Below are 14,078 nucleotides of genomic sequence, written 5' to 3'. Positions count from 1 at the left end.
CATGTGGGTTGTTGGAGATGTGGGTGCTGACAAGTAAGATCTGCTATTTTGGTGACCAGAGAAACAAATTAAATTGTGAAGGATTGCTGCGCAATCTGAACAACAACAGGATGAATGCATTGTTACCAGCAGGAGGTGGAGTTGGGCAGATTTCAAGGACGACCAATCAAATCATCAAACTCCTCCAGCCTGACCCGCTGGCAGATTTTGAAAACCAATTGTTTTTTTCCAGGATGCACAAATGCACGAGAGAGTCCATGAGCACAACACCGGCACGGTTTGATAAAAATACACACATAGCAGAGACTGATTTTTCAGAGGAATACTGATGATTTGGGTTGTCTGTGTCAGGTCGCCACCCTCAGGAGGCGTCGGTGTGTTGGCACCAACCAGCACTCGAGGGGGCCGGACGTCAGCACGGAGGTGAGAGCAGGGCCCAGCTGCGTCTCATCCACAATCACCCACCTGTTGCTGCCTTCCAATCAGGGGAGGTATTTAGGAGCGGCCCCGAAGCCTCTTCCCCGCCGGATTGTTAGTCTTGTTTGTGAGTCAGACCGACAACTCAGGTCGAAGAACAGCAAGAAGTCAGAGGCCGCTGTTCTAAAACTAACCAGTGTCCTGTCTTCCTCTTTTCACCCAGGCACCTGAACGGGCCGCATGGCCCACGCACCTCCCCGGGAATCCCGCTCACTGTTTTTCCCCCACCTCTGGAATCCGGGACCGCCGTCACCACCCCGTCACCTCCTAGTCCGGTGCCTCCTTTTCACGAATAAAATACATGGTGACTAACAAATCTGCGTTTGGGTCTTTTCCAGTGGAGGCAATACGTGACAGTCTGGTGTGCTCTAAAGTCCAGGGTCCAAACAAGTCAGAAGGCAAAAGGGAACATAGTTGTTTCAAAAGACCACCCTCACAAAGAGAGACAGCTCAGTGACCACAGTTCAGCCAGAGTACGCGGAAGAGTTGCTAAATTTGTTTCTTTTACTTTGATGTAAATGCGGAGGCATGTTGCAGTCAATGGCTCAATCACAAATCACAAAAACATGTTCCATATTAGAGTTTACACAGGCACAGACATTCATCAGTGCAACCTTCCAAATGACTGTCACGACACGTTGCTTAGGACAAACTTCTTTTTTCTCTCTCTCTTCTGTTCCCAATCAACTGTTTCATTATCACATTTCACACTTATACATATTATTACATGTGGGAAATGGCACTGCAAAGTTGTAGGTTAGGTTAATTTGGCAGTAAACTACTCTGCAGATTAATAACGTCCTGTCTCACACATCAATAAAAAGAACTTTCGTTGAAATTGCATAAAATAAAAACAGATTTGCATTACTATTCCATTGTGCTTCCCTTCATGACTAAAACTGTGTCCTATTTGATCATACAAGCCTTTTGTCAGTGTTGAGGAGAAGAGGGAACAGGTGTTCTGTTCAATCTATCGACATACAGCTCTACAGTGTGTATATTGTGCTATTCCCATCACGTGGTCATGTCAATATAATAATTCAATACATTTAGTCATTTACTTGATTACAGAGCGACAAGTCCCTAAAACCGCAATCACCTTAGATATGTGGACAGCATATTTCCACATATTTTCATTTTGGTGCACATGTGGTTACAAATGAATCTATTTAACATGTATAAACTCTTAATAAATGGTTTAGAAGAAACTAATGTAATTATAAACACATTAAAGTATGGTGGTGTTGTCTATTTATTTTCTAGGGGAGCAAAACATATCTGGATAAAGAGAAGAAGGAAAAAAAGTCAAATAAATTGGCTTTCGCAGACACTCTCTCTCTTTCGCACTATAACCCTGGAGCATTAATTGCCATTTTTAGCACATTGAAAGCAGCGAGAAAGTCATTCATCATCTTAACGCTTTAAGTGAGCCACATCTCCATATGGTAACAAGCCCTGGAAGTTACCAGACATAAAAGTCCGACCACTCAATCAAACCCAACTGCCTGCAGCACTTCTCTATAATGAGCCTGTTTCTGCACAATAACTCCTTCTTCAAAGCTGCATAAATCGCAAATATGAGAAGAGACTGAACTGAAACCATAGCAAACATCTGCATCTGATTACAGACAGAGCCACGATGCATAAACTCACAACATCATTTCAGGAAGACTTAAATCTCTGGTAGATTTTCAATTTAAAAAAAATATGTTGTAAAAAGTAAGACGATTCAAAAAGACGTGATACTCATATTGTCTCCTTCGCAGGTGAACTACACATTTTCATAATATGAGGTCTCGTCGTTCCAGTTTGAGATAAATAAATAAAAAACAGCCCACAAGAAAATTCCCAAACACGCACCGACTGAATGTGGTGGAAGATCCACTATTATAATCAGGCATCATTCTATTCATAATAGATGTCATATGAATCCTAATCAGCAGCTTATAGCAAACAATAGCAGGGAGAAATTCTGTGAAAAGCTTGATAATACGAAACGATAAAAGCTCAGTGGAGATCATGAACATGAGACACATTAATCCGTTTAACAAACATATTTCAATATCAGCAGATATCAGCCTACGGTGCAAACAGCTTAATGGCACAAAGTGGTGCACATGCAGAGTGCTAACTGATGAAATTACAGGTAAGACGTAAGCGGGTATCACAGTGGTAACACAGCGATTTCTCAAGTCATTCCGCATGTGCTCGTTATGCCATTTTTAGTTTATCGTATTTAATTGACACTGCCACAATATCAGATGCTCAGAGCAAGTTGGAAAGTCAAGTAAAGCAGTATAAAGAGTGAAAGGTCCACAAGGGGAGGACAGACTGGATGGGTGGGTTAAAGCAAACACAAGACTTTCACCCAGATGACTGAAAGTTATTTAGAACCAAACTTTGGTCTTTAGCTTAACCACGTTAAAAGTGTGATGTGCCTATTGAACGAATCGGTAATGAGAACGAGGCGTTAATTGACGAGCGAAAAGCTTGACATGTGCCTTCCAATGAGACCACACCAGATGGCGTTTTCTTTTTCAGCGGATGCTTTTCGGACCCAGGTGTGAGAGCCAACAGGCGACTATAAACAGTATAAACAGAACATACTAAATCAATCAAATATAAAAAAACAGACTTCTAACCGTCTCATAGTGAGTGAGTCATTCATTCAACAGGACATACTCCTCGATCATCACTGCTCCTACAGCTACTACGACTCCCAACTCATTTGGACAGAAAGATTTAGGGATTACAGGAAATGAAGAGGCAGAAAGGAGGGATGAAATGCATCAAAGGTCCCTGATCCAACTCATACATGTCAAATCTGCGGTGCCACAAGGAAGCCCAGGCAGGATGTTATTGATGTTTCTTTCTTGTGTTTGATGACACTGCCGTATGAAGCCTGGTTTTCTGACTGGGTCCGCAAGCAGACAAGGAGTTACCTAATAAGTGTAAATATTTATTAATCACACATTACTTGTTTAGGAATGCAGGTTTACTGTAATCGGTTTACTTTTAGAATAAATGAATCTGTTTACTTTTAGCATAAACAAGGGTTAGTTATTTCCTTGTAAATTAAAAGGAATGGACTTTAAATTTATGGATCATTTTGTAACGCTGCTATAAATATTCATCTTTGTGTCCTCTTGTGCACGTTTGCGCAACTTCAGACACACAGAGGTTTAAGGGTTATGGAGCAGTGTTCGTCATTTCTGTGTAACCATAGCAACCTCTGTTAACCTGCTCTGTGAGGTCAGCTGCACCAGCATTACAGAGATAATGACATAAAAACAGAGCTCAGCTTTAGGCCGTAAGCTAGTTTGGTATGTGTATTTCCTCCCGCGGTCAACCTGCATCATCAAGTGTCTATTGAGCCTCATCATACGCTGTCTGTAAAGACGAAGTGAGCAGACACTGATGAATGAGTAGAGGGAGAAGTTAGAGAGCAGCAAATTGGAAGGCGAAACTGAGGAGTCAATCGAGCTTTGGCTTCACACTATCCCTCTCACAAACGCTCTCAAATGAAATCTTCAGGTCACGCTTGTTACCATCATAAAGACTGCGTTGCTATGGCGATGTGGGCAGTTGGCCCTCTCGCCACCGACAGATTGTTTCAAAGTGGCAAAGGAAAAGAGATGCTGCAAGTCAGGAAGAAATGCAAGAAATGTGGAAGCAGAAAATAAGTCTGTTATTTCCAAAATGTTATAAATCCATCTTTAAGGAAAAGTTACAATGGTGATAAAGTGTTGCTTTAGGTTAAAAATCGCTGTCCTTTTCTCAACCAAATAGCTTGGTGTTAAGAACTAAGGCAAAATTGTGTTTGTTTTGGTCTTTTATTTATATGAAAATATAAATAATACTAGAATTCTCCTTTGAATGCAACAAAAGTCCTACATCGACTCCAACCTCGGACTAATTGTAGTCTTAAGCATGCACTGCATGCGTCTTTAACCATCTGTAATAATGTGACCAAACCCACAGCTGTATGGAAAATAAATAAACGTTGCTCTTTATTCGCCCAAACAAAATCCAACCACCAGGAGTGAAACTGAGCAGATTTAAATGCTCCTGATATCAGTCAAAGACCCGTTAAGAAGACATGTGATCAGAGCCAGGTGGACGGTTTCTCACATTTAGCCGTTTTTGTCTCCAGCCAAGTGAGAGATGAGAGTGGATTTGTCACATTTTTGCAGTAACATCAATCTAACACTGCACCTGAAGCTCGGTATCACAGCCAGCGCGATGAACGCCATTAACCAAAGCGGCTGCTCCACCTTAGACTGCACAGCAGCAGCATGTATCCACTTGTAGAAGAACACCATGCAGATTTCTTCTTGGTGTCACAATCAGCAATCAGTTTTCCTATTATTATATCGACTGTGTGTGTGCGTGTGTGTGTATGTGTGTGTGTGTGCGTGCGCGTGCATGCGTGTGTCAGTATGATGTCGGGGTACTGTGACAATAACGAGACACAGAGCCACTTCTGTTTCCTCCGCTGGAACTCAGGGTCAATTGCTAACCACTAACTTGCAGGTATTCATGGTCTTCGCTCTGTAAATATATTACCTGTCCTTCGTGTGTGTGTGTTTGTGCCGGTTATTGATCGTCTAGAGTCCAGTTGTCTGATGTTTCAGATGTGAGCTCATCCCTCAAACATTACTGATCTTTGCCTTACTGCTGGAATACAGGATGAAGTCAGAGAGCAGTGTTTCCCCTGGGTTTACAACTTCGGGGGGCGCGCGGGGGGGGCGCAGTCAGTCCGTTAATGCGACGCCACGTTCACGCATATACAGACATATTCGCGGGCCTGTCGGTGCTTTGAAACTGCTGTGTGAGGGGGAAAAAAACACATTTTCATTTCATTATACCGTTATAATGGTCGGGGGAACGCTGGAGAGGCACAATGAAACTCATACAACGAGGCTCGACACCTTCACCTACTGTCAAACAGAAAACGGTGACGGAACTCTACCACGTAAAGATGAAAACATTTGAGTGCTACTGTGCCTCTGAAACCTCCTCTTGCCCGTCAACACGAGACATTTCCATCTAGATAAGAGCATTGACCTCACTCTCCCCTCGCTGGCTCAGGGGTCAGGAGCACAGAGGGCCGTTAAAGTGATTTATCTCACTAGCGTTGACCTCTTTTATGTGCATAAATGTGCTTGTGTCCTTAGCCGTGTCTTTGACAGTTCTCGTTGTGTTGCGATATTATAATTCCACAAGATGAAACTCTGTCTTCAAAGACTAACATCCGCTCAGACATAATGCTAATGAGAAAGAAATGGAGAAAGATAAAGGGTAGAAAGAGAGAAATCAGAAGGTAGAAGAACAGTGAAGGGAAAACCACAACTCTAACGTGTGGGCAGAGGGTGGAGGAGCTTTGGCAAACAGGGTGGGAACACCCTCCACCCAAAACTGATGCTCGAAATAGAAACACTCCAAAAACAAGCAATTAAAATGAGCATCTGCAGAGCTACAGGTTAAAGAGTCGGAGGAAAGAAACGGGAGGCTGTGGACGTCAGAGGGAGCAAACAGTAAGCCGTTTGAAAAACAGACTGAAAATAAACCTGTATCATTATCAGTTACAAGGATGAAAGCAAATGAGCCTTTAATGTATCTTCAAGCTCACATACAGTTTGCTTTACACTTATTTGGAGAGTTTCTTAACACTCAGTCTGTAGTCAGAAGTGCTGACAGAAAAGATTAATCTTACTGCTTACTCCACGGCTGGTTTTCAGTTTGTTTTCCATTGGTTTTTACTTCCTCTATAAGTAATTAGAGCAGCATTGCAAGGTGATAATGCAGGCAGCTTGTGTCAATAGTTTTAATGCACGGACCAGGGAGGCACAGCTGTTGCACTGGGATAAATCTTTCATGATCACTGCTCATGTTTGGTTTCCTCCGACAATCCAAAGACAAACATACAAGACTGAATATAGAATCCAAAACTGTCCCTCGAGTGTGAATTATTCAGCTTCTTCAAATGAATAACACCCTGTAGTTTGTAAAATGACAAAATAAGCTAGACTGTTAAGAAATAAAATAAATAACACAAAAGGCATTTTCTTAATACAAAAGGATTCAAAACAATTCATTTTCTGTCTTTGTCTCGGACTAAAAGAATACGGATGGAAAGCCAGCACTGATACCCAGCCAAAGCCCTTGGATATAAATAGTCTCTGACCCCTCTAACACACATGGGACGGCAGATTTTACAGAGAAAGTAGAATATTAACTCAACCAAATCTCAAATCTGACCATTTGTGTCGTCCTCTGCTACAAAACAGATTAAACTACAATTTATTCCAACATGGACTGATGATAGATATCTAACCTCTAACTAAAGAAGCAGTGGTGAAAGATCAAACCTTTCAGACCTCACCCTCTTTGGGAGCCAGTTTTAAAACTTTTAAAACAGTTTTAAACTGTTGTTGTTGTTGTTGTCGATCGAGAATAACGAGAAGTAGCACTGCACCACGCCAATAAACAATTCTAGAAAACAAAACAAATAATGCTATATTTAATAGGCATTTTGACTTCAATCATGCTTCTAAATTTAAAATGCATTTGTGTCTTCCCTTCCTGCATTAGAGGAATTTCCTCATGAAGGAGTCCAGGTTCAATACCCATTATGACCTAATGGCTATTACCTAATCTATCATCATTATTGAACGTACTACTGTACACAGATGCTGAGCACAGCCCACACAATCACACAAATAGCAAGTGAAAACAAGCAAACACACACACAATGTATTTTGCCATTCGCTATACTTCATTTAGCGGCGTGGTAAGTAGACGCGAGATGGGATAACGTGTAACGCGCTGAGCGAAGGTGAGGTGCCAGCGTGTCAGTGTTTGTGCGGTATTTGTGCGTGCGTGTGTTGATACGGGCCGTGCCAGTGGACGAACCCCCTGGAGCTCGACAGGAAACGGCTCAGTCAGCAAACACCAAAAGCTGAGCTAACCCAGCAGATGGGGGGGCGGAGGGGGGGGGGGGGATCGGCGAGGTGGGGGTTGTGTACATGGCCAGGTGGGGGATGGAGGTGGGGGGGGGGGGATGTGATGTAATTATGAAGCTGATAAACCGTGAGTTGTGAAAGACTCCCTCTTACTATCACACAATCGAATCTCTGCGCCTATTTTCAGAGCGAGAGGGAGGAGAGGAGCACTTACATGAGAAACCACAGTGAGAAGAATACTTGTGAACAGACGAAGAGACTCGCACTCAACGGGGAGAAGACCAAGTCGGGTTGGATGCGAGGAAACAGAAAGAGAACAGGACACTGTCACCACAGGGGAGAATGCAGAATGATACGAGCAAAGACGGAAAAGGCTTTAAACCAAACTGAATATTTATGAGAATGATGAAAGACCGTTGCAACATTTTTCTATACAAACCATATTAATTTATTAACCTCATTCACCAGTCGCTATTACACCAAATATAAAACGAAGGAGATGGAGGAGAGGAGGGGGGGGGGGGGGGGGGGGGATTGGCCGCACAAATCACATAAATTGACACCGGACACGATAGTTTGTGTCTCATCTTAAGTCAGAGGTCAGTCGTTGTTTTCTAAGTTGGTCACTCCACTAATTTGCAATACTGCAGGTTTTTGGCTTTCAGTGAATTTTCTTTACTTTACTATCTGAAGGGCAGCCATGGAGTTGAGTAAGAAAGGCATTCAGGGTGCTCAGATGATGAATCCTGATCTCCTGACCTTTCCTTTAGTTTAGTTAAATGTCTCACAATTTATATTTCTTTTGACCAATTCCTTGTTTAAAAATGCAATTAAGGCAGTGTTATTTTTCCTAACATTGGTTGATGGAAATTGGTTAAAAACTATTTAGATTTTATAGGAAGAGGAGATTAACACATATCACAAAGCTATGATATCAAACTCAGAGGAGCGTCCCTGATGATTCTAGTCTACGGCACAAGCAACAATGCAACATGTAATAAATAACCCTGACCATCACATCAGCTGCTATCCGATGTGCATTTATCCGACACACACACACACACACACACACACACACACTGAGCATCGGTTTGTTACGAAGGAGAAAACTTGTGGAAGAATCTGTATCTCTAATGCAGTTGCCGCTCCATTCGGTGTGTCATCAGCACAACGATGCCAGTTAAAGGGCTCGGGTGCCTGCTGCTGCAGGCAGGTCGATGCTGCTTCAGGTGGGTGGGAAGGTGGGAATCACAGGGAGGAAAAGAGATTAGGGGGTGTTGCTAATATGTGTGACATCCCCCTTGTGAGCGCGGGGACCCAGTTCAATGCCTTGACATAAATGAGGGAGGGGGAGGTGAGAGAGGGCAGAGATGCGGGACCAGAGAGAGAAGACGGAACAAAACTGAAGATGGTTCGGCTGAAACGAGATATGCACTGAGACGGTGTCGACAGCAGGCTGAGAGATGAAGAAAGGACCAAAGGGCAATGGAGGGGGAGCATAAAAGTAGAGAGAAATTGACAATCAAGTCCTTTTTTTTTCTTTTGTTCACCGGAATGTAACACAGCAGCAGTCCAAATGGTGATAACAGTCATTTTTTCCTTTCTGCTTTCCGTTAAGAGCTTCTCTCGTGCACTACTGAGTCAATGCACTATCCAAGGGTTATCATTAAAGACGTAAACGGGTAGCATACATTAAAAAAGCATCAGCGCTTGCACAATATAACCTTCTTTGTACACAATAAACAAATAAATTCTGCACAAAATGAACTCATTTGATGCACTGATGACGGTGGTAGAGAACCTCTTTCAACGAGGTCGAGATCCGACCGTTACTGTGTAACACATTAAGTACGACTTCAGATAGACGTCTGAATGAATATATCAAAGCTATCAGGTAGAACAAATTTTCCACTAATTCTCTGTAAATACACCAAACCTTTTTTTTTTTTCAAACTACAAAACGTGTCGTGCCGTTTCACTGGAGTAGAACATATTCGCCTGTTCAGATATTTCAACAGTTACAGGACATTTTATTGCAGGTTACTGGCTTTCAGCAAAATTGAGAATCACCGTCATTTGAAATATTTCTGGAGAATATGAGGTCAAAATGAGTAAACTGCTGTTCATGCTGATTTAAACATTCAGTAACCTCCTGTTCCTTGTAGGCCACAATCAGGAAACAGTATTTCTGGGAGTTTTGAAACGCCCGCATGGTGATTTTTCTTTAGCTCCGGTCTGAATTGTGTTTAAGAGGGTTAGACATGGAAAGATGAGCAGCCTTACTCTCATCTGGGTTCGGGGAAGCAAGGATGGCGCTGTGCTTCCTTTTCACCTCCTCCACTTTCTCTGCCAAAGACTCGATGAAACCCCGGATCTCCTCCACCTGTATAAGGGGGGAGAGAGAGAGGAGAGACACTTTAGATCTCCTCATTGCTGAGGCACAAAGTACTTGATTATCCTGAGTGATGTCGATAGAAACTGAACTGAAGATGTTATTATCGTATTACGGGCGGAACAAAAGAAGAGGGAAGCAGGTTCACGTGAAAGAAAAGAGAATGTTTTTTCTGTTTAACTGGGCTCAATCGTCATTTTTATTTATTATATATTATATATAGTACAATAAAATTTGTTGTATCTGTTTTAAACAGACTATATTCAGACTAAAATATATGAAACTACCAAACAAATATATAGTCATCATCAAAATACAGCTGCTATTCATGATGGAAAAAACATAAAAGCCACATCCACTTCATTTAAATAAACAAATACTTGAAGTCACTTTACTCAACAACACCCGACAGGAGAGATGCTGTGAAAATGACTTGTTTATTAAGTTGTTTATTTTAGATTTTCAGAAAGTGTCTTTTACAACCTGCGATGTAGTTTGTGGTGTGAAGGAGGGTAACGTGTGAATCGCGGCTCAGATGAGGCTGCACACTGGAAAAAGAACTATGTAGCGGCACAGAAGAACCAGAAGATGACGCATCTACGCTACACTTGGTTATGCGGATAAGCAAACGTCACACCCATATTTGATTGCTGTGCGTCTCATTTGAAAACCATGGCCATTGATCTGCTGCTATAACAGCTTCCAGCTTCCTAAGCGATTTTGGAGCGTCCGGCTGCAGAGAGATCTTCTCCCACTCGGCAACAAGAGCATTAGTGAGGTCTGATGCAGAGAGATAAGATCTGGCTCACTGTCGCTGTTCCAGTTCAGAGCTCTTGGGTGGGTTGAAGTCATGTCTGTGCAGGCCAGTAAGGATCTTTCCAAAATCAGGGGAATTTCTTCTATGGACTTTAAGCCCAGAGACATATTCATGTAGAAAGAGGAAAGAGAACACTGATGTCTAAAGGATGTTCACAATTGTACTTAACATCTTTGATGGCGTTCTATTTCTACCACTATTCCTTTAAGCATTGTAACCATTAAAGTGAATCCCGCACTGTTCCTCCTCTGTGTTTGACACTCATCCCCAGCGGTGCTGCTGCCACTGTCAGGTAACAGCTGGACCAGCAGCAGGTCACATCTGGCAGTGACTCTGTCAGTTAATACCGTCAGCTCTGTCATCCAGCCTCTATCACTTCCTCCATCTCTGCACTTCAAATCGAGCTTGTTCTCCCATCATTCTCCTCTACGACATGTCTGCAGTTATTTGACAGTAACTCCTCACAGCTCTGGCTCTCCAATCCATTTTCTTTCGTTTTTTTAATAACAACCTATTGGACCACTGGGGAGAGAGGAGAACGCTCACCGAGGTGAGTACAGGGTTAAATGTGTAAGAGAGATAGAGGTGAGGTGCGAATAGAAAAGGTAAGAGTGAGACAGAAATGGGGAGAAGAAAGCGACAGAGACGGTAAGTTAGCAGAAGATGAAACCACTTCATGTTGTCGTGGCGTAGAGACCAAGAGTTAGTGAGTCACAGTCAATCTGTCAGGCCTCATAAAGGCAAATCTTATTGAAGTGGGAGAAAACAACGTTTCAGAGATGCAGAAACAAACAAAGAGACACACAAACACTCACCTATTTTATAACGTTTCTTTATGAACTAGATACTCTTGTATCCAGCAAGTAATTTGTTGGAAACTTGTACAAATAACCAGAATGATGAATTTCTTTTTTTCCTATTTTGTCATAACATTTTATTTATTTATTTTTCTACCAAAGTAAAAGTTTGATTCTGGTAAGGAGAACGATAAGAAGGCCTGAAGCCACAGAGGATCCACCTCGCTGGGGCTCAACTTCATTCTGGCATCTAGTGAAGGATTGTGGAGGCACACGTTGAGCCTCGTGGCGCGAAGGGAGTAGAGACAAACATGCAGGCGTTTATGCCAATTTCATTAAGCAACCATGTCATCGTTGTCTCACTGTTTGAATGTTGTCTTTCTTTTAAGGACTTTGTAACTGTAAAATCTCTCCGCCGCCTTTGGCAGTGGGTAAACAGTGGTGCCGTTCACATTCTGGCAACAGAAGTGCAACGTGTGTGCAAATGCATGTCGAGCGATGCAACGGTATGAAGTCATCAAAGATCCAAAGTGCAACCATCTGTGTGCTGCTAGTTGGCGGTTATAGATCGAGATGTACTGAACATGGGATTAGGTGGAGAAACTTGCATGTTTCACCAAGAATAAATGATGACACTAACTCCTAATTCAGTTCTTCCAACTACTTCCTCTGTGGTCGTGTACAGAACGTCTGCAAATGCTCCGCGTCTTGAGTTTATTGGGTTCGCAAGCAGCAGCCGACATGCGTTTGTTGGTTGTCAGGGCAGCTGTTGAAAACGGTCATGTTGCTCATAGTCTTGTGTGAATCCTGTATAACTAGAGTCTTCTGTTGGAATGTTGATTTGTGACAAAACATTTTAACACGACTAACAGTGTTAATTCCAGGTTTTAAGCTTGCTAACTCGTCTGGACTGCTGAGGCCAGACGGGACTTCTGTTGCCACATTATTGTTGATGTCGGCTTTAAAAGAACCCTGCCCCTCATTTATTTTCATCACCAATGGGTAAAATTTGTAATATTCTTTATCGTAAACGTCCAAGTATAAATAGTTTAGCTAAATATCCCAATACATTTCAGAGTAATTCCATGTTTCAATCTTATACATATTAAAACCCTCATGGCTGCAGCTTATGACTACATAACGATTGGAGCCTCAGCGTAGCTTTACTACTGCAGACACACGCATGCACACACTTCTGCAAAAGCTGTGAAATCAACATACAACATATGGTGCAGATTCATTCCTACACACTGTGCACCACAAAGTGTGGCAGTAAACCGCTCAAGTCAGATGCTGGTAAAAGACATGGCAGAAGAGTTAAAGACTGCATCATATCTACCGTCCGTGATGATTCAACCACTCCAGTCAGGAAGAACCTTGTGTTTGTACAACGTTAATTGCTGATGGGAATAAAGTTAACTGGCCACATTTATTAAAAATAAATACATCAACCACGTTCAGCAGTAATGCAGACATGATCCTGCTTGCTAAACCACTTACTGTGAGAGATGTTCAGTAGTGTAGCAGCCCATTAAAAATAGCCCCCCCGCCCCACCTCTCAGAGGACATGACGATGTTCAGTTGGTTTCCAGCACAAATCCACTACGTGCACAGGGAACTGTGCGAATGCAGGCTTGTGTTCAGTATCCGTCGAGCGCAAGAGGAGGGGCTGGAAATAAATAAGTGAGCTGACCAATGTTGTTTTTCAGAGGTGGACAAGGAGGCCAAAGCTTTGTTTTTTAATCAATAAAGGGGCTTTCAAATGTAATAAAATACACGATTAATTGGCCCACAAAAGCTACACCAAAAAGCAATAAAATCATATCAATGCTCCCCTGAAAAGAAATTGATTACAGAGCTTTGATGATGAGCCAACATGATTAGATTCGCTACCAGTAGACGAGACAAGAAGAAGAAGGAACGATTAGGACTGTTAAAGAGACAAACCTGTTCAAAGAATTCGTCCATGAATCCTTTGTCCATCCCCACAGCGACTTCATCCTCCTCCTCGGCTGTTTCCTTCCCCTTGACAAACGCACATACAATAACAATGATTTCAAACAGCTGGAAGGGAAATCAATGAACATTACAATGTCAAACGTAAGACATATTGGTTCACATGCATTGGACCATTTAATGCCAAGTTCAGAACCACAGGTTGAGTGATTATCAATTTACTATTGGATTAGGACCCGCATGGGGGCAGAGAAAGCCTTTACTTTCACACACTCCAGCCTGCACACTGTAAAACTAGCTCAGACATGTACACAGTGTTTCAGCTCAAAAGAATGTTTTGGGATATACTCCTAGTTGATGTAGATGAGAAATACAGAAACTGTCTCATTTTTCTGTTGAATTTGAAGCGACAGCTACAAGATGGTTAGGTTAGCTGAGCTTAACATGATGGTGTGTTACTAAAAGTTAAAGCTAAAAGCAAAATACAGTTTACCTTTGTAAGAAAGTAAACATATCTCCAAATGCCCAAACATGTATTGCAACAAATACAAGCAAGAAAATATCTCAGTATCAAAGGAAAAACACAAGTGGAATCTGCTTTTGCGACTGGCTGGTTTGAAGTGTTTTCTGGCTAAATGGTGTATTTACATAAGCAAAGTCTGAAATGTTTCGCC

At 42.2% G+C, this 14,078-nt stretch overlaps 1 protein-coding gene and 1 long non-coding RNA gene across 6 annotated transcripts in view; one reads left to right on the top strand and one right to left on the bottom strand.

Moving 5' to 3' along the window:
* The window catches only part of stx1a (syntaxin 1A (brain)), a 36,377-nt gene that overhangs the window by 13,358 nt on the left and 8,941 nt on the right, over positions 1 to 14,078 (bottom strand). For all 5 annotated transcript variants that reach the window (XR_013461943.1, XR_013461941.1, XR_013461944.1 and 2 more), the window contains exons 2-3: positions 13,396 to 13,473; positions 9,726 to 9,825 (exon numbers count right to left, since the gene is read on the bottom strand). Coding sequence is in view for 2 of the 5 variants with exons in the window: in XM_040185503.2 (XP_040041437.1) it covers positions 9,726 to 9,825; positions 13,396 to 13,473 (178 nt within the window). In the remaining 3 variants the exon portion in view is untranslated. The remainder of the gene's footprint in view (positions 1 to 9,725; positions 9,826 to 13,395; positions 13,474 to 14,078) is intronic.
* Positions 352 to 793, top strand: LOC144400009 (uncharacterized). Its single transcript, XR_013461952.1, has 2 exons — positions 352 to 544; positions 641 to 793. It is a non-coding gene; the product is annotated as an uncharacterized LOC144400009 (long non-coding RNA).

Source organism: Gasterosteus aculeatus, chromosome 1 (assembly GCF_964276395.1).
Source record: "Gasterosteus aculeatus chromosome 1, fGasAcu3.hap1.1, whole genome shotgun sequence".
Taxonomy (NCBI): domain Eukaryota; kingdom Metazoa; phylum Chordata; class Actinopteri; order Perciformes; family Gasterosteidae; genus Gasterosteus; species Gasterosteus aculeatus.
Note: the sequence above shows the minus strand (reverse complement) of the source record. Positions and strands in the feature narration are given on the sequence as shown.